The 20,470-nt window shown below is 45.6% G+C and overlaps 1 protein-coding gene across 3 annotated transcripts in view; it reads left to right on the top strand.

The window, feature by feature from the left end:
* The window catches only part of LOC138582156 (zinc finger protein 268-like), a 373,736-nt gene that overhangs the window by 3,847 nt on the left and 349,419 nt on the right, over positions 1-20,470 (top strand). For all 3 annotated transcript variants that reach the window (XR_011304960.1, XM_069653187.1, XM_069653186.1), the window contains exon 2: positions 7,107-7,170. Coding sequence is in view for 1 of the 3 variants with exons in the window: in XM_069653187.1 (XP_069509288.1) it covers positions 7,107-7,170 (64 nt within the window). In the remaining 2 variants the exon portion in view is untranslated. The remainder of the gene's footprint in view (positions 1-7,106; positions 7,171-20,470) is intronic.

The raw sequence follows: 20,470 nt of genomic DNA, 5'->3' as shown, positions 1-20,470 counted from the left end.
GTCTCAAAAAGTGCCCTCAAATGGCTTGCCTCCTTCCAGAGGGAGCGTAAACAACAAGTACATATGGGAGTTTTTCTATCTGACAAACTCGCGCAACTTTGCTGAGTGCCTCAGGGCTCAGCCCTCTCGCCACTTTTGTTCAGTTTGTATCTTCGTCTACTGATGGACATCTTACTGAAACATAATAGTTTTCACTCCTTTGCTGACAACACACATTTGTAATTTAGGCTTGATAACGTTCCCTCATCAACATTGACCAGTGTCTAGAAGACATAAGGGTATGAATGGCGTCAAATTGGCTGCAGCTCAACCCAGGCAAGACCGAAGTGATCCTGTCTGGACCTAAACATCAACTGGGGCAAATAACAGTCCCACCCCCCTCAATCTTTCTTGGGATCAGGCCTGAAGCATGTGTCAAAGGTGAAAAATATGGGCTGTATCTGGCAGAGCGACATGGGCTGTGAGGGGCAAGTCTCGTCAACATTTCAAGCAGTATTCCACAATTTACGGCTGCTACGACAGACTCTCCAATTTGTACCGGAGAGGGACGGGGCTCTGGTGGTAGGGGCTCTGGTGGTAGGGGCCCTGGTAAATTCTGAATTGGATTATTATAACAGCCTGCTCGCCGGAGGCCCTGCCACACAAATACATCATCTTCAAAGAGCATAGAATGCAGCTGTGAGTCTGGTGTTTGGAGTGGCAAAATGCACCCCGACCTCTGCCTTACATCGTTTGTTTGTTTTATTTGCTTGTATAGCGCACCAAGCCCAAAGGTATCTAGGTGCTTTTCTAAAGAGTACATGGTTACAAGGTAAGTTACATTATGATACAAGTGGTTATAATACAATTAGCATTAGGTCAGTACTAGTCATTTACAAATATGTACAAATATATGCAGAGATATACAGCCAAGACAAGAATTAAACATTAGAGCATGTGTGGAGGATTGGCAGGCTGTATGGCCTAGGATGAGGACCGGTGGCCAGTGAGCATAGTCGAGAGTATAACAGGGGTCTGGACATCACTGGAAAGTGGTATGGGTATTAGTTGGAAGGTGAGAATAACCAGCATTTGATTTTGTTCCGGAATGAGAGGAACACAGGATCAGATCTTAGTGATAGTGGGAGCTTGTTCCATGATTTGGCTGCTAAGACCGGGGAGCTGGATCTTCCTGCTTTGTTGAGTTTAAAGGACGGGACGTTTAGGCAGTGGGCGTACAAGGATCTCATGGGCCTAGAGGACTCTTTCCTAGATATTTTGTTCATGAGGTATTTTGGAGCTAAATTATTAACACTTGTGAGTGATCATGAGTGTTCTAAAGGTGATCCTGTCTTTGATTGGGAGCCAGTTGGCATTGACGCTAGTTTGAGTAATGTGGCTGGAACGGGGAATGTTAAGGGCTGCCCTAAGAGCATTATTATGCAGTACTTTTAGTTTGTGCAGATTATTTTGCTGGTGCCTAGGTAGAGGGTATTGCAATAGTCCAATTTAGACATTATGAGGGCTTGAGCGAGGGTAAGACAACTGTTGGTGTTCAGATAAGGTCGACATGTGTTTATTAGTTTTGAAGTTCATGCCGTGGAGGAGGCACTGGCATTGATTTGTCTTTGGAGGTTTAAGGCAGAATCTAGATGGAAGCCTACGGTCTTAGCTATTTTATCTACTTTGATGATGTTGCCATCAATAGTGAATGAGGTGTAACTGGGGCCTAGTTTGCTGAGTTTGAGATTGGAACCAATGAGGAGAATCTCGGTTTTGTCGTCGTTGAGACATAGGCCTTGATTGGCCATCCAACCCTGTATTTTGCTGTAGATTTCATTGAGGAGAGTAGAGTCGGTTTGGCAAATGCCTGATAAGGTGATGAGTATTTGTGTATCTTCAGCATAGTTGGTGTATGATAGGCCTGACTCATCCAGAAGGTCGAATAGAAGCTTTGTGTATATATTATATAGGGTGGGTGATATGCAAGAACCTTGAGGGACTGTGATAGGTCAGGGGAAAAGACCCTCATGGATCTGTCAGCCAAGAAAGACTTGACCCAGGCAGCGGCTTGACTAGAGAACGTGGCTGCAGTGGTGAGTTGTTTAGTTACGATATTGTGGTCGACTAGGTCGAACGCAGCTAAGTCCAATAAGAAGAGTAGTGCAGGTTTACCAATGTGCCTAGCCTCATCCATTTGGATTTTCACATCCAAAAGGGCAGTTTCTGTCCTGTGTCTTGGTCTGAAACCCAATTGACTGAGGCCTAGTAAGTTGTTTGATTCTAGGTGGTTCTGGATCTGGATATAAGCAGCCTTATCTAGAATTTTGAGGAGGAAGGGCACGGTAGTAATGGGTCTGAAGTTGGTAGCAATGTCAGGGTCAAGGTTAGGCTTTTTTAAGAGCGGCATGACCCACACATCTTTAAGGTTTTTTGGGACAGAGGCTGGGGCAAAGGATGCATTTATAAAGGTGGTAATAAAGGGAGCACATTTTTAGCACCTTCTTTTATGATGGTGAATGGGCAAGTATCCCCTTGGCACCTGGAAGGTTTGAGGCTTTTAACGATAGATTCAACCTCGAGAGCGGTGACCGGTGAAAATGTGAAGGGAGTGTTTGGAGTCGTGTGGGTGGCAGATTTGGGGAACTGGTTGGGTTGCACATTGTTTGGAGAGTTCATTTTGGCAGAGGTCAATAGGCTGGCTTTTTTAGCTTCAATTTTAGTTTGAAGTGAGTTGATTTTGCTGACTGCATTAGCTAACAGTGGAGGACCGGATAAAGTTCAAGATGGGGTGTCTTGTTTTCAAGTGCCTCAAAGGCCTTGCATCACGATATCGGAGGGAAAAGCTGGTCCTCTATGGACATACCAGGTCCTTGAGATCAGAGGATAAATACCTGCTCTTTGTCCCTAAGACACGATGCATCTCCAGGAGAGACTGTAGCTTCTCAGCCTTCGGGCAGAGATTGTGGAACAGTCTCCCACTGGAAATATGGAAAGTGGACTCCTTGCTAGCATTTCGTAGGGAGCTAAAAACATACCTTTTTAAATAAAAGCTCGGTTAACTGTTGTCTATTGGTACTATGTGACTGGTGAATGTACTCGGAGGAAAAACTGTTTCTTCTGCGCCGGTATACGATTGGGTTTGTGCGCGCGCTATACAAGTGCCTCAAAATCAAAAAACTCTGCATCCGAAAAGGAGGAAGTGGGAGGATTGTGCTAGATGTGGTGTGACCTTTGGTTTTCCGTCTACAATGTCTCTTGTTGCTTAGTGGCTAGACTAGACATTGCCTGGAATAATAAACAAGCACTGGCAAAGCCGACAGCTTGGGCTTTTGTGCAAGTATGGGATAGGCACTGGTATTATGGTATCACCTTGCGATAACATGACAACGCAGTGATTACCTAGGCATATGATGGCACTAACTGGCAAATGCCTTTCTAATACCTCAACCCAAAACTGTTGGCTTTGTGATTGCGTGTTTTTAAAAGGGGTTCAGTGCATGGAACCGATCTAAATCGAGTGGCTGAAGGCAGACTTGGTTGAGGCTTTTTTTTTATTAAACCCAAAGCCATTTACAACTGCAATTAAGCCATTAACTCTCATCAGACTGCTTAGAAATAACCTTGGAATGCTAATGGTTGATGTTAATGCTTGATAAATCTAGCTCAAAGAGATGAGGATGTGTTTTGGAGGGGTAGGTAGTGGGTGGGATTGGCCATAAGAATTGGCATGGCCATGGGCAGTCAGTGGGCTGGTAAATAATAAAATACCCTTGAGCTGTGAGTCCCTCCTCACAATTCACAAGTCATCTCCCTCCTAATTGTACTCCAGTTCAATAGTTTCCGCTTACAGCCAAAATTAAAAATAGAATGAAGTAAAACTAAGGTAAAAGTGAACTTCTCTGTTCAGTCGCCCCTCTGGTACTTGGCTGCTCTGGTGAACTCTCCTCTAGTCGTGTCTCCTTTGCGAGTTGGACCTTTGCTCCATCCCTCCTTTGGTCTGTGGCTCTCTGGTGACTCAATGGCAAAAACAAGAAGCAAAATGCTTCAATTTTCTGTCAATCACACAAACAAGTACCATAGCTACCTGAAATGCACATAACCACTGCTCCACACAGCTAACAAAATATCTAAAACGTTCACCGTACAGAGCCATATCTTTTAAGATCTGCACAGATGAATGCTGTAACAAAGCAATCGTGGCCTGATCCCTCTGCTGCTGCATTTACCCCCCTACCCTAAAGCAATCGTGGCCTGATCCCTCTGCTGCTGCATTAGCCCCCTACCCTAAAGCAATCTTGGCCTGATCCCTCTGCTGCTGCATTAGCCCCCCACCCTAAAGCAATCTTGGCCTGATCCCTCTGCTGCCGCATTAGCCCCTACCCTAAAGCAATCTTGGCCTGATCCCTCTGCTGCTGCATTAGCCCCCTACCCTAAAGCAATCTTGGCCTGATCCCTCTGCGGCTGCATTAGCCCCCTACCCTAAAGCAATCTTGGCCTGATCCCTCTGCGGCTGCATTTACCCGCCTACCCTGAAGCAATCTTGGCCTGATACCTATGCTGCTGCATTACCCCCTACCCTAAAGCAATCTTGGCCTGATCCCTCTGCTGCTGCATTAGCCCCCCACCCTAAAGCAATCTTGGCCTGATCCCTCTGCTGCCGCATTAGCCCCTACCCTAAAGCAATCTTGGCCTGATCCCTCTGCTGCCCCCTACCCTATTTTTTGCAGATCCCGAAGCTCCTAGAAAGTGTAATAATGGCAGATACTGCGCAATGAAAGAATCAATATTATAGCATAACAGGACATAGCAGAGTGTGGGGCAGTACTCTGGACGGCGCAAGCAGCTTCAGTGTCAGGGAGCAACGGGGGAGAAAATGTAATGTTGGTTTAACCACAGTTAGTCCGCTATACTGGAATCTCTGGTGCACTGACTAGTCGGTGAGACTATAGGCCTCATTATAAGTGTGCTGGTCGGAAACAACAGTGTTTCCGGACCGGCACACTACAGGTCTGCTTGCCGGAGTCGCTGTGCCCAGCAGGTCTGACCCTGCAGGGCACAGCAACCACGGTAAGCAGACCGTAACGGAAGCACCAGCACCGTTATTAAGGGTGCTGGTGCTTCCGTGGTCCCCACTCTATCCATAGAGTCCTGTGGGACTCTATGGGAGAGTGGGGATTACCATAATAACCGGCGCCTGACTTCCCGGCCGCCGGGGTAGTAATATCCCGGTGTTACTGTGAAGTCAGGTGCCGGTAATTATTGTGGGTCTGGTGGCAACCCACCGGTATCACTGGCATGGTTAACGCCAGACCCGAAATGAGGCCCTATGTCTGCCTGTCAAATCAAGTGATTGGAGCCACTAGCAGAGGAGCACCAGGATACACCATTTTGTCCCTACACTTATTAGAATGGTTCTATGATATGATAGTTTATTAATATTGCGCCCATACACAAGTGTTTCAGGGCGCAGCGAGGCAAGAGAGGGGTACAAGGGAGGACAAAAAAACGAGCTTACTAGGCCCAGTGACATTGAGAACATGCAAGCGTGGGGGAGAGGGAAGGGGGAAAGTGCAAGGGGCACGGGAGGAGTGGAAAGTGCTGAATATGTCAAAAAATAACAGGTAGTGCGCCTAGCAGGTGGCAAGTGCCTGAATTAGGTGCAGACAGCAGGCATCTGATAAGTGCAGGTAGAGGGACTGTAGGGTTGCAGATACAGACCCAAGTGCAAGGGTTATGAAGAGGCAGTGAGTGTATGCAGATGGGTGGGCAGGGATCTGGGCCTGAATACAGAGGGTAGCCAGGAACAGACAGATACCAGCAGGAAAGAGGAAGTTAGAAGGCAGAGGCAAAGAGGAAGGTCTGAGGTGCTTCCAGAACCGAAGATGGTTTTCGAGTTTCAGTGAGTCAGGGAGGCTGTTCCAGAGTAAGGCCCCAGCCAAAGAAAGAGATCTACCACCAACTTGTTGCTTGGAGAAGCGACTGACCCTGAGGGAGTTGGAGGTAGAGGAGTGAAGAGCTCGAGTAGGAAGGTATTTCCGGAGGTAGAGTTGAAGCTATTGTAAGGGTGTAATCGCAATCACTTATTAGCACTCCAATTTTTGCAGTTGAACTCAGTGTGAGATTACAATATTTTCCCAGGATCACACACTTAACGCTAAACAGCGAACCAGGGATTTTAACCCACTCTGTAATTTAGGCACAGCCACCTTCTCCATGCTTTACCTGGAACAAATATTTAAGTTTTGGGTATCAAGGCCTGCAATAATACTGTCCTATTGAGTTTTCTTGCAAAATACACAAATTGCATAGTAAAGCATCATGACAACATGTAAATCCTTCTAGCAGCATGTTGAGCCAAAATAATATCTGTGTACCTTTTATTTTCCACATCCTGAATGGAAAACTATAAGATGCAACGTATTTATTTACCCACTTTATTTTCAGCTCTTTAAGACGCACAATAAAATAAGTTGTGTAATAAACTCACTTAGGTTTTGAGACTCGTCACAAACCTCCAGCGTTTTATGTATGGTTTTAAGAAGATTCAACTAAGGACATCAAAGCAAACTTTACTTTTTAGCATATGAAGCTATTGGACATTATGGGTATGAACACATTTACAAGGGTGCTCTATTGTGTTGCTCGCTTTAATTGTCAAAGGTTTGCAAGGTGACTGGTGGCCTTTCAGTTTGTAAATTCATCATCATGCATAAGAAAGGCTCTGCTGCTGATGACAAAAGAAACTTGTTGTCGAGTCCATTAGGGCATTGGCTGCAGAGCCAGGGATGCATCCTCTGTGTCCCAGGGGGGCTGTGAGTCAAGGAACCGGACAGCACTTGATCATCTCAGCCAAGCAGATTTTAGATTTGCCACGGAAGAAACAAAATGCGCCCAGGACCATGTTCCTTATCCTTTGAACTGTTAATGGCTCAGCACGGAAGCCCCGCCCCTCAGCTCACATTTCGGGGAGAGAGGGGGGCTGGAGCCCGATTAGCTCATGTGTGCATGTGGAGGGAGGGGGCGAGGCAGCTCCCTCTTTGCACATTTTTTAAATATATTTTCTCTGGTTGTCATGTCCATTCTTGGAGATTATTTAATCGTACATTAATATTTTTTTTCTCCAGACCTGATTACACTATTGCTGTGTCGTCGTGTTGTGCAGAAAGTCAGGAGCACAGGCTGCAGAAGGTAAATAGCTGCTGTGATATATGTATGCCTCTCTGCACACGTTGTTCTTTGCTTCTGCGGCAGCTTGTCTCCTGCCCTGCGTGCACTCTGCCCCCTTTTTCCCTTTCTCCACTCTTTGTCCTCCCCTCATGCCCAGGGATGCCCCCTGTTGCACTGAGTAAAGGAGAGTAACCAGCAATCCCAGCCCCTCAAACGAGAGTCTGGCTGGGGATAAAAGTGTGCATTTTAAAGCACATTATCCATATGCAATGAGTACAAAGTCATGTTTTAAGAATTGTCCTTCCACCCAAACCAACGATCTCTCTTCCCGTTGCCTCTTCACTACCGACATAACCCGTAGCTTGAGAGGCTGAACTCGCAGCAATCAAAAGCAACTCTCTGGAAGTCCCCTGGCCACCCTCATCCATGCTGGATACAGAATAATGAACACATTCCTTTTCAAGGGCATCATTAGCATTCCACAATTAGGGTATTTTTTTTAGTTTGGGCTGTTAGGTGTTGCTTGGCAGCAGCATGAATGATACACACCATAGCATAAGTAGAGGATATGGCACCAACATGGAAGATACAAATACAATAGCATAAGTAGAGGATATGGCAGTAACGTGGAAGATATACACCATAGCAAAAGTAGAGAATATGGCAGCAACATGGAAGATGCACATACCATAGCATAAGTAGAGGATATGGCAACAGCATGGAAGATAAACATACCATAGCGTAAGTAGAGGATATGGCACCAACATGGAAGATACAAATACCATAGCTTAAGTAGAGGATATGGCAGTAACGTTGAAGATATACACCATAGCATAAGTAGAGAATATGGCATCAGCCTGGAAGATACACATACTATAGCGTAAGTAGAGTATATGACAGCAACATCGAAGATACACATGTAAAGATGGAGCGTCCCAAAATAATGTAGAAAATAACATACAAAATACAGTGCACAAATTGTAATTTAAGGAAAACGGCTTTATTTTTCCGGCTGAGCTACAGTTTGAAAGGTATGAACCACAATATTCACATAATCTGTAAATGCTACATGAATTCACATTTCCAGTAATCTAATTGGCTGTTGTAATTTGTTTTTGTAATTGTTTATTTATAACATGCTTAATATCCAGAGGTTTCTAAGCGTGGGACCCGGGGATCGAACCAGTGTTGCTCTGTGTCATCTTGCTTCCAAGGCAAGCACGTTTTCCCTGAACTATCCTCTGTTGATTATCATTCCCCTAAATAATACTATGTATAAAACATTGGTACTGGTGGTTTCCCTCTCGTCATTACAAAAGGTACCTCCCCGAAACATGAGATCATTCGGAGGGCCTTGTATTCCCATTGATTGGCCCCTTTCAAAGCTACAACTGGTACAAAAAATAATAAGTCTGTTAATTGGACCATAATATTTTTACTAACCAGGGTTGCAACCTCTCACCGAGCCCAACCAATGAGGTAGTGAGCAATAATTAGGGAGAGCAAATATGTCACGAAAGCATTGCACATCATACCCTCTAATTGGACCTTCTAACGTCTTAGGCTCTGCACCTGCATCATGGCCGCGCTCTTGCTTATGTTAATAAAAGCACAATCTTTACCATAAAAGAAATGTTATCTCCCTATAACCCTAAAGAAAAATAATAAAAAGGAAAGAGTGTTTATAAAAAAGGACAATGTTCTGCTCTGCTACATGCAACCGAAACACTCGACTTTATAATACTGTTATTCTAGCTCTTAAAAAAATATCATGCAAGCTAAAAACACTCGACAGCTACGTCATCGTCAAAAAACCTTAACGTACACGAAGACTTGTGACTACTGCGTCCCGTTCAAAACCCTAATGCCTCACCACGGGGTTTCGCAGCTTGTGCTTGTATACACGTTCAGGACACTGGGGGCACTGAACTTGCATATTTACTCATAACAAAGCATAAGTAAAGGATATGGAGATGTGCTCCAAAATGTCAATAGAAATACACCAGATATTTGGAAGCTAGATCCCTGTAATTATAGGCCAATCACACTACTCAATTCAGATAGCAAAATGTTTGCTGGCCTAATACTGAGGTAAGTTGAATCCTGGGCAATCAAAACTGCTCACTTGAACACATTCCAGTCCAGATTTAAGTAAGGACATTGGTACCTCGCTAAACAGGTTCATCATTAATCTGGTTGAACAGTCGAACACCTCAAAGGCGCCTGTGTACGTGGGTTTTGTAGATTTTACATCCGCATTTGACACAATACATTTCTATATTTAGTGGGAAAAATTGTCCTCCTGGGGCCTTCCCGGTGGGGCTCCTTAGCATACCTGTCCACCTGCACTCTGATACTAGGATAAGGGTACGGCTGGACCTCAGGAAGTTTATCGGATAAGATCCCCCGTGCATTGTGGTCTTACACAAGGCTGCGTTCTGGTGCCCTTTATAGTCAATATTTATATTTCAGATTTGGGCCATCATCTAGAATTTACCTCGTTGGCATCACCACGGCAAGATAATGTGTGCCTTTTTAGGCTGGCATATCCGGACGGTGTGGTTCTTTTGGCTCATACTCCCATAGCACTCCAGAGGCTCTTGGCACGACTTTACCACTACGCCAAAACGAATGGCATCAGAATAAACAAAAATAACACCAAAATCATGCGACTATTGCCTGTTAGGCAGATAATTGGCTTCAAAGGAGTTGAGGAGGGTGGTACACCTTTGAAGGTCGTTCAACCCTTAATTTATCTGGGTATTCCACTTACTGCTAATGGGTGCAAAACTACCTTAATGAGTGCAATCCAAACAAGTTAAAAAAAGTAATCCCAAGAATGAAGGTTTTTAATTATAAATACAGCAGATTTTCACTTTTGCCCACTATTAAATATTACAACGGTAAAATCATCCCTAAAATCATCTACGGGCTGGAAACCCTTCTGTCCTTCAATGTTGATGATTTAGGAATAGTGCAGGGACAATCTGCAGGAACGAGTTATGTTTGCTAAATTGAGTCCTTGTTTATACAATACGTTTAGAATTGAGGCGACTGTCTCTTCGAGCCAGAGTACTTTGGGGCGTGCTCTGCCTATTAAGGGAAGTGTTGTCTCCCCCTCAGAGCTATTCACGGTTTGAGGACCTTTGTGCAAACCATGGAGACAACAGAAGCGACCTTCTCCCAGGGTGGATGGTGAAAAGGAGTTCTATACTGATCGACATTGCGGGCACTGCTGACAATCCAACAGATCTTTAAGTAGCGGTTCTGGGAATCTGACTGCATTAAGATTGTGATGTGAAGAATTGTGTAGATACAACCTTTATGAAGATGATAAACATTTACTCAGGAGAAGGGTGCTCTCCCCACATACCTTATGGTATTCCCAAACACCAACAGAAGACTCCACCTTTTAGAGCGAATGTTTCAATCTCTTACATACCAAGGCGATGTTGCACTCAAGAGATAACTGGGCACACCCACCCCAGCTCCCCCCCTTTTGTCGTTTCTGTGGCTTCCCGGAGGTTGAGGCACTGAAACATTTGCTTGTACTGTGTCCTGCTCTTTTGATGCTAAGGAGTGATTTTCGAGGGACATTTGTTTATAAGCGTGCTTTTGTAGAATCAGTTCTTTTATGTGATCGCTTCTTCCCCTCTCTTCTACTTCTTTGACATTGGCATTTTTACGCTTCTTAGGACATACCAAGCTTCTTGTTTAGAAGTGATTTTAAAAGAAATTATTATTTAGTTGATTTCAATCCAAGCAAATGGTATCTTTATGCTTTTAGAATGTACTTGTAGAACTAAGAGAAATGTACATTACGCATTATGACATTTTCTACAATGGGCCTCATTACAAGTTTGCCGGTACAGTAACAATGGTACTAGTAAGCTTGCCGGTACGGTTGTTACGATACCAGCAAACTACGAGTTCTGCTCGCGGGTGCCTTTTTTCGCCCGCCATGGCTGACCTGGCGGGCGGACCGGCACCCGCGAGTAGAGCATGTCAGATGCACCGGCACCATTCACGAATGGTGCCGGTGTATCCGGCTTTCCCATTCCCACTGAGTTCTATGGGGCTCAAATGGGAATGGGGAAGAATATTTTCCGTCGCCCGGAAATGGGCAATTACCGGGTCCGCCATGGCTGTAACACCCCGGTAATTGCCTGTAAAGGACTGGAGGGGTGTGTCTGTACTCCGGCTCTCTATATGGTAGAGGAGAGGCACAGAGGACCTCAGCCAAGATTCTCTATTGTTGGTAGCAATGGACGAGCAATCAAGGCCTAGCTTCTCAAGAGGTGATGCAGGTTGGTTCTTAAGTACAGTGTAGTCCCAAGCACCCACAAAGGAATGTCCACACACGGGGCCTCATTACGAGTTTGGAGGCAGCCATGTCAATTTTACTGGCAAGGCTACCGCCAAACTCGTAATGAGGCCCATTGTGTATCATCCGCATAATTGGCGAATGTGTTTATCTTTTTTGTTCTAGCATGTCAAAGAAGGGAACCATGCAGATATTGTACAGACAAGGGGAGATGCAAGTGCCCTGGGACACCCGTAGGCCAGTAGTACTGGGTCGGCCTTGGCTTCCCCGCTAGCTAACCTGCCCTGCCTTCCGTTAAAAAAAGAGGCAATCCATTGAGCAGCTTGATCAGAAAAAGAAGCAACATCTTTTAGCCTATTGGTCAATATGACCCACCAAATGAAAAGCCACAGAAAGGTGAAGAATCATAAGGAGTGAGATCTGGCCGATATCCATGGCTTCCAACAATTTCAATTTTAGATCTAGGAGGGCCGTCTCCGTGCCATGAAACTGCCTAAATCCTGATTGATACTTATTCAAAATCTGATGACTGTTTGTGTGCTGTGATTTGATTATAGGCCACCCCATAAAGAATCTTCCAGAGGAAGGGGGTATTAGTAATCGGTCTGTAATTTGTTGGTATATGTGGGCAAAGATCTGTTTTTTTTTTTAAAGAAGGGGGGTTACCCAAACTTTCTTTAGCTCTTCGTGTACAAGATTGTTCGCAAACGAGGCATTCACATATCTAGTGAGTGCAAGAATTAGCAATGACGTGCACTCTTTAATAATCATGGAGGAACAGGGGTCCCCTTGCAGCTGTTAGTCTTTAGCTGCCTAATAACCTTTGTCAATTCCACTTCTGTGATGGGCGAGAATTTAATTTCCACCTGTGAACCAGATTTGTTATTAGCAGCCCCATGATTTAAATCTGATGGCAGAGTGATAGTGAGATGTTATAGCTCAATACTTTATCCATCATAGCCTTTTGAATTAATGAACACCAGGCCTTATCCTTCAGCAGTGGGTCCTTGTTACTGAGGTGTGGTTGTGCTTCCACCAGTGCCTGGCCGCTGTAGGTGAATGGATGAGCCAGAACTGGTTGAAGCTGAATGGTGACAAGACAGAGGTGTTGGTGGTTGATGCCACTCCCCCTGATCCTTCACTCTGGGTGTCCTCTTTCTGGCCCTCTTCTTTGGGCTCTCTGCCAGTGCCGGTGACAAAGGTTAGGAATTTGGGTGTTATTCTCTCTGCCTCTCTATCAATGCACGACCAGGTCTCTTCTGTGTGCAAGACAGATCCTTTTTCTGTATGTCACACAGCACCTCCAGTGCAGTGGCACAGGGGTGTCTTTCAGACTCCCCAAGGTTTAAATACCTTCTCTGGGACTGACTACCGTCTCCCAGAGCATGTAAAGTTAAATTGACTTCACTAGTCTCTTTAAATTTACTGACCCAGCACACACTATCTTTCTATAGAGTGCTGGAGGGGTTGCCTAGCTTCCCCCGAGACAAAAAACTCATGTAACAGTAAAATGTTACCTTTTCCTACTTTAAATGGCTGGTGGCAGTGGTTTTAAACAAACTACCATGATTTGTCCCGACCGCGAACACCGGTAGCCAAAAATTGGGTCAGCCATGTTTTCCAATATGGCGCCCAAGACCTGTCTGTAAAAACAGACTCTGGTCGACTTTTTTCGCTGTTTCTTTTAGAAAAGGTCCTTCTTGTGTTTAACTCTGCGTGCCAAACCAGGTTTGGTCCCTTTATTCGTTAGCCTTTGGCGGGCTTCAGTGTTGAAGCCCTCCTCTGGCGCCTGAGTGTCTGGGGTGGACAGGATGTGAGGGAGGTCCCAGAAACTCCCTGTGCTTAGTCTCCTAGGAGACCAGAATGCACTCTGGCGTGATTGGTTGGCTGGCTGTCTGGCAAGGACGGCCACCCGGCTGTGTGAGTGACAGCCAGGCTGGAATTAATGGGGGTAAAACTGTTTAAAAGCAGGCCTCTGGGACTTGGAAAGAGAGTCGACCACTGGAACGAAAGAACCGAAGACGAACTGAAGGACGACGACTGCTGCAACTCCGGGTCCACCGGTGAAGCCGTGCTGCAGGTCCGAATTGCATGTAACTCCATCGACAGAGAAGCCCTTCAAGGTTAACTTCTTCCCTTGAGTTTGGTGGGAACAACCAACTCGTAAGCCGCCTGGACACCGTCCCCATACTGGTCAAATTTTCTTCAGAGTGCTGTTGAAAACCGGATAGCCAGTGAGAAGGATACCAGTTTGTGGTCTTTAAGGCACTCGCACCTTAAACCGACGTTTTGCCAAGCCTGTGGCCTCTTCCCAGGGCAGTGCAGGAACCTCCCAACGTCCTTATTCTTGTCCCCACGACTGAAGCTCAGGAACAGCAAGATATGCAGGAACTGCCAGGAACAACTGCCTCAGCTACAGCTCTTCTTCATTTTAAAGGTACTGTGCAAACGCGGTCAGGAAATCCTTTCTGCCGCGGTGAAAGTTTGTGAAACTTTCCCAACTCCGAAGGCTTGTCCTCCCCTAAACCAACATGTAACTTTTCGTCTGACCAACCACTTCTAAAAAAACGTGACAAAGGGCCTCATTACGACCCTGGTGGTAAGGGGTTTACGCCAGCGTTAGCTGCGCCGACCCCTTACCGCCAATTACGAGGTCCCTTAGCGCCATGGCGCTTTTAACACCTGCTTTTAGCAGGTGTTAAAATCCATGGCGCTAAGGGACCATGGAGTTAATTACGCCACCGTAATTTACGGTGGCGTAATTAACGCCTTCCCCACTCCCATTATGCCCTATGGGGCAAAAATGGGAATGGGGAAGGGTAAATGGGGATTGGGGACTTACCGCCCCCGCCAACCTCGGAATGGGGCGGTAAGTCCGCCAACCACCATGGCGTAAACGTAGTTTACGCCATGGTGGTAAAGTCACGGCCCAGGCGGTAACTTACCGCCTGGGTCGTAATGAGGCCCAAAGACTTAACGTTTTACTACCAGAACTATGCTATCCTATCCAAGACTCTGAACCATTGATTTTGGCCCAGGCCTATTGAATTGAATTGCTGGTTGTAGTGAACTGAAACTATTTGCCCTACGTCTGAAAGTATTTGTGCTTTTGATTCTTATAACCTTGTCTTCTGACCCCTTTTTAAAGTAACTGAAGTGCCATTTTGCTCCAACTTCAGGGGAGCTGAACCTGTTCAGAAACTGATTGGTTGTATATTGTAGTGTATTAGAGTGCGATATTGAGCTGCTCTTGCAAGTGACATGTTTTCCAAATGACTGTAAATAAATGTATATTCTTTTACCAAGAAACCTTGAGTAAGTGTTTGTTTGAATCACTGTGATTGCTGGTCCTTTGTGTAACCTCTTGTGCTGCTCAGTCTACTCTTGAGATACGTCTAGCTGCTCAGCCACCTCTACCACATTACTGTGTAGTACAGGCTTGTACCAAAGGTGAAATTGTACTGACACTTGTAGTCTTAATAATGTGTAGTGTTCCCAAAGGGTACTGCATGTGATTCTGCCTAACACTGGTGGCAGCGGCGAGGATAAAGTATAGTTGTTACATTTAGAGTGCTACACTTACCTTTGTTCAAAAAACCTTCACAAGGCCAAGCACTACTAGAGAAGCAATTGTTTTATAATGTCTGATATGGATAGCTACAGACAGGAGACCCTAGTCACTTTAACAGTTGATCAATTGAGAGAAATGTGTAAAGGTAGGAATCTCACTGTAAAAGCCAAAAAGGTTGAATTTATAGAAAAGTTGTTGGAATACCAAAGTCTGAGGAGTGGGTCTGAAACACCTACCCCTGCAGCAAATGTGGAAAATGATGATGATGATGAGGATGATAATGTTTCAGAGCCAAACTCAAATGTTATGGATGAGTTAGATGAGGCAGAAGAGTCTCAAAATGTAGGCCCTGTTTTACCTCAACCTGCTCATAGGCCTCAACCTTTAACCACAGGGACCCCATCAGGTCCAACACTAACATTACACGGATGGCGGAGAACCATAGCGCTATTAGCGCCATGGTTCATGCTGGTAAAATACCGGCACCACCTTGGCGGAAAGGGGAATTACCGCTCCATTCCAAGGTTGGCGGGGCGGTAATTCCCCCTTCCACCATTGCCCTTCCCCATTCCCATTTTTGCCCCATACGGCATAATGGGAATGGGGAAGGCGCTAATCACGGTACCGCAATTTGCGGTACCGTAATTGGCTCCATGGGTCCCTTTGCGGGTTGGTTTTTAATGCCTGCAAAAAGCAGGCGTTAAATCCCCCAACCCGCAAAGGGACCTCGTAGTAAGGCGGTAAGGATTTACTGGTACCAGTATTTTACCGGTACCGGTAAATCCTTACCGCCATCCGTGTAATGAGGCCATAAATCCTGAATTTGTCTCTCTAGAAAAAATTAGACTTGAGTTGGAATTTAAAAGAATCCAAGCACAAACTGAAAGTAAGCATCAAGAACTTAAACTGAGAGAAATAGAGTTGAATCATGCACGTGAAATGAAAAAGTTGTCTCTTGAGAATGGTTCTCTCCCAGAGTCTTCTAGGTTTTCCAGTCCTAATAGGCCTCGCATGCCCAAAGATGCAGTAAGTATCTATGAGGTTAAGCTTGATATTTTGGATTGGCTGGCTACTTTTGAATATAACCATGGGATTCAGAACATTACAGGGAATCAGTTGATTCATTGACTCTTTTCTAGGCTACCCCCTGTTGCATCTGGTGTTATAATGGAATGGGAGAAGTTGATAGGATGGAGAATGAATGTTCAAAACTAGCTTTGATAGCTAGGTTTGGGAAGACCCCTTCCCAGTATCTTAAGAGGTTTAGAAACCTCAAAACGCATGATGGTACCCCTTGGGCTACCTGGGTTTGTGACTGTTTGCAAAACGTAGGTGGGTGGGTTAAGGGTTACAAAGTTAACACTTATGAAGGTATGAGACATCTGTTTATGTTGGAATCTATTTATGATGCCTGCTCTCCTGAGCTGAGACAGCACTTTGCTGACTCTAAGGAAATTGATCCAAAGAAGTTAGCAAGGGCTGCTGACTTGAGGGTTGCCAACAGGGCTACTCACAAGGATTCTGGGGCAATTCGGAAGAAGGATGAGGGAAAGCAGCACAAGAAAGATAACAAAGAGAATTCCAATACCTCCACTCCAAAAGAGGGCCCCAAACATAACATGGCCAAGCCACAAGGGAAACCGAATCAGGCTAGTTTACCTCCTGGTGCTAAACCAGAAGGAGGTCAGAACAAACCCCCATTCATAAAGACATTTGGAAAATGTTATGTTTGTGGGTCAACTGACCATGTGAAAGGGGATCCCAGATGTAAGGGTACACCTTCAGGGACCACACTGTCTCCTTAGCCTTCTCCCCAGAGGATGAAGTACCAATGGCAAGTGGAAACTTTCACTTACTAGCTGAGGAACCCATGAACGTCTCAGCCAGTGTTTCTTTAGTATCTTTGGGTTTGTGAGAACAGCAGAACTTAGATGTCTACAATTCCATTCCAGACAATACTAAAGAGTATTACAAAGACAGGGTTCTTGTGAATGGTCAGGAGACCCCTGGCATCAGAGACACTGGGGCCAGCATTACTGTTGTGGATGAATCTTTTTTCACGGCAGAGGGTTTTGCTAAGGCACCCAAATACCTCACCAAGCTTGCTGGAGGCCCTGTCAAAATGCTTCCACAGTTACCAGCTCTCATCCAGTGCAATGACATGACTGTCAAGATACCTGTAAGTGTGCAGAGTAAAGTACCTGGGAGAGTCCTGTTGGGGAATGACTTAAAAACTCTTGGAGTTGTATCAAGCACCCCCAGGCTTCCCAGCAAAAGGAAACGGGAGCAGACTAGGAAGGCCAGAGAGAGTACCTTAAGGGGCTCTCAAGGGGAGATTATAGAGGAAACTATAACCCCCAGTTCACAGGACTTACTGACTGCAATCTCTAAGAGAAAGGAGGAAAAGGGGAAACCTAAACCCTCCAAGAAGAAAACAGCCAGCACTCCTGTGCTACCAGCAAGGACATCCCCGAGAGGACTGTCCAAAGTCACACCTGTGACTCCTCCACCAGCTGAGGCTGAGTGTGTGGAACAACCTTGTGTGGTTGAATCAGCTGCTGAGGAATCAGAGCTGGAAGAGGACCATGCTCCTGTTGGAGATCTGGATCCTGCAGACCATCCTGAGCTGCAGCCATTACTGGAAAAAGGTGGACCCTGTAGGGCAGACTTCAGCAGCGGTCAAAGAGTATCCTACTCTTGAAGGTCTTCGCCAACAGGCAGCTATGACAGCTGGAAGGGCAAGAGCCAGGGAAGCATAGGTTGTACTGGGAAGATGGCCTCTTCTACAGTGAACTGGATGAGTCTATCCCAGGGGACTACAGAAGACTTGTAGTGCCTCTAGAAAGCAGATTCCAGTTCCTACAGTTAGCCCATGAGATACCTTTGGCTGGTAACTTGAGTTTCAAGAAGAACAAGGAAAGGCTCTCTTTGTATTTCTACTGGCCTAAATTGGGGTCGGATATAGAAAAGTTCTGTAGGAGCTGTCACACTTGCCAAACCTCTGGCAAGAGTGGAGCCAAGAATGTGGCACCTTTGGTGCCTCTCCCAGTGGTGAGAGTTCCTTTTGAGAGGGTAGGAATCGACATTGTTGGTCCCTTAGACCCTCCAACATCTTCAGGAAACAGGTTTATCCTGGTTGTAGTAGACCATGCTGCTAGGTATCCTGAAGCCATACCTATGAGGACTGTTACAGCTCAGGCTGTTGCTAAGGCTCTACTTGGTATTTTCACCAGGGTAGGTTTTCCTAAGGAAGTTATCTCTGACAGAGGATCCAATTTTATGTCCCACTACATGCAGGCCATGTGGAAAAACTGTGGAGTAACTTACAAGTTCTCAACTGGCTACCACCCACAGACAGATTGGTAGAGAGATTTAATCGTACAATGAAGAGCATGATAGGTGCTTTAGAGGAACCCCTTAGAAGAAAGTGGGACCTTCTACTGCCATGCCTTCTATTTGCTCATAGAGAAGTCCCTCAAGAGGGAGTTGGATTTAGTCCCTTTGAGCTTCTCTATGGCCATCCAGTTAGAGGCCATTTGGCTGTGATTAAGGAGGGGTTGGAGAGTGCTCCTTCCCCCAAGCAAGTGAGAGTCACTGACTATGTGATACGTCTCCGGAGGAGAATGTCACACATGATGGCAGAAGCATCAGATAACGTGTAAGCAGGCCAGGCTCTGGTGAAGCATTGGCATGACCGGAAGGCCAACATGTTTGAGTTTACTCAAGACCAGCACCTATAAGGCAGAGGGCCTTACAAGACAAGTGGATAGGACACTTCAAGGTTGTGGGCAAACCTGGAGAGGTCAACTATCTGGTGGACTTTGGCAACCCTTAGGAGGCTCCCAGAGTCTTTCACACCAACCGTCTAAAAGCTTATGTCTCAAGACCAGAAGTAGTAGCTTTGCTTCTAGCTTCAGCTCAAGAGGAGGAGGAGATTGAACCGCTACCTGACCTACTCGCAGGACAGCCGTTAGATGGGAAGATAAGAGTTAATCTCTCTTCTAATTTGTCACCTGAACAACAGGAGGAGTGCAAGTTTCTGTTATATCAGTTTGCCTCCCTGTTTTCACTACCACCAGGCTTGACCCCTTGGGGCCAGATTCATATTCTCACTGATGAATGTTTACCTGTTAAAAGCAGAGGTTACAGGATGTCAGATCATGTAAGAACCCACATAAAGGAGGTCAACAAGATGATTGATCTCAGGGTAATAGAGACCTCTACCAGTCCATGGTCTAGTCTAGTTGTACTAATGCCAAAGGCAGGATCCAAGGAGTTGAGATTCTGTGTGGACTATAGAGTTCTTAATGCAGTCACCAAGACTGATGCCTACCCTTTACCCAGGACAGATGAACTGGTGGACAAACTTGGTTCAGTCAAGTACCTCAGTACATTCTATCTCACTTCAGGCTATTGGCAAATAGCACTGACAGACATGCCAAGGCGAAAACTGCATTTTCAACCCCAGCAGGCCTCTACCAGTTTAAGGTAATGCCTTTTGGACTAAATAATGCACCTGCAACATTCCAAAGGATGGTTAACCAGGTTCTGAATCGGATGGAGGACTTCTGCATGGCATCACTGGATGACCCTACTTGGAAAGAACATGTTGACCACTTACGATATGTTTTTCAGGCTCTTGCGCAGGCACTTCTGACCATAAAGGCGAGTAAGTGTCAAATTGGTCAGAGTAAAGAGGTCTACCTTGGACATGAGGTAGGAGGAGGTGAAATCAGGCCATTGCCTAGCAAAGTACAAGCTGTACAAAACTCAGCCACCCCTACTACTCAAACGCAGGCGAGAGCCTTCCTAGGCCTCACTGATTACTATAGGAACTTCATAGAGCACTATGGGACCATAGCTTCTCCCTTGAATGTGGTCTCCTCTCCCAAATTCCCTAAAAAGGTCAGGTGGAATGAGGAGTGCACTCAAGCATTTGAAGGTCTAAAGAGAGCCCTTTGTGAAGCTCCAGTCCTAAGAGCTTCTGACTATAACCAAACCTTCATTGTGCAGACAGATGTTTCAAATACAGGTATAGGTGCAGTTCTGAGTCAGCTGGATGAGAAAGGTAGGGAGCACCCCATTTGCTTCATTAGCAGGAAGCTCTAGGAACCGGAGACAAGGTGGGCAACCATTGAGCGTGAGTGCTTTGCTATTGTGCGGTCACTGAAGAAGTTTAGACCATACTTGTATGGATCTACTTTTGTGATTCAGACTGACCACCAACCCTTGAGATGGTTGATGCGTATGAAAGGGGAAAACCCTACACTACTAAGATAGTCACTCAACCTGCAAGGGTTTGATTTTACCATTGATATAGGTCAGTGTGTCACCACCAAAATGCTGATGGTCTCTCCAGGATGTTTGACCGACTGGAGTAAGGAGCTTGTGGATTAAATCCTCCTGTCACTTAGTCTGTGGGGGAC

This window comes from Ambystoma mexicanum, chromosome 3q (genome assembly GCF_040938575.1).
Source record: "Ambystoma mexicanum isolate Mex_15411 chromosome 3q, UKY_AmexF1_1, whole genome shotgun sequence".
Taxonomy (NCBI): Eukaryota; Metazoa; Chordata; class Amphibia; order Caudata; family Ambystomatidae; genus Ambystoma; species Ambystoma mexicanum.
Note: the sequence above shows the minus strand (reverse complement) of the source record. Positions and strands in the feature narration are given on the sequence as shown.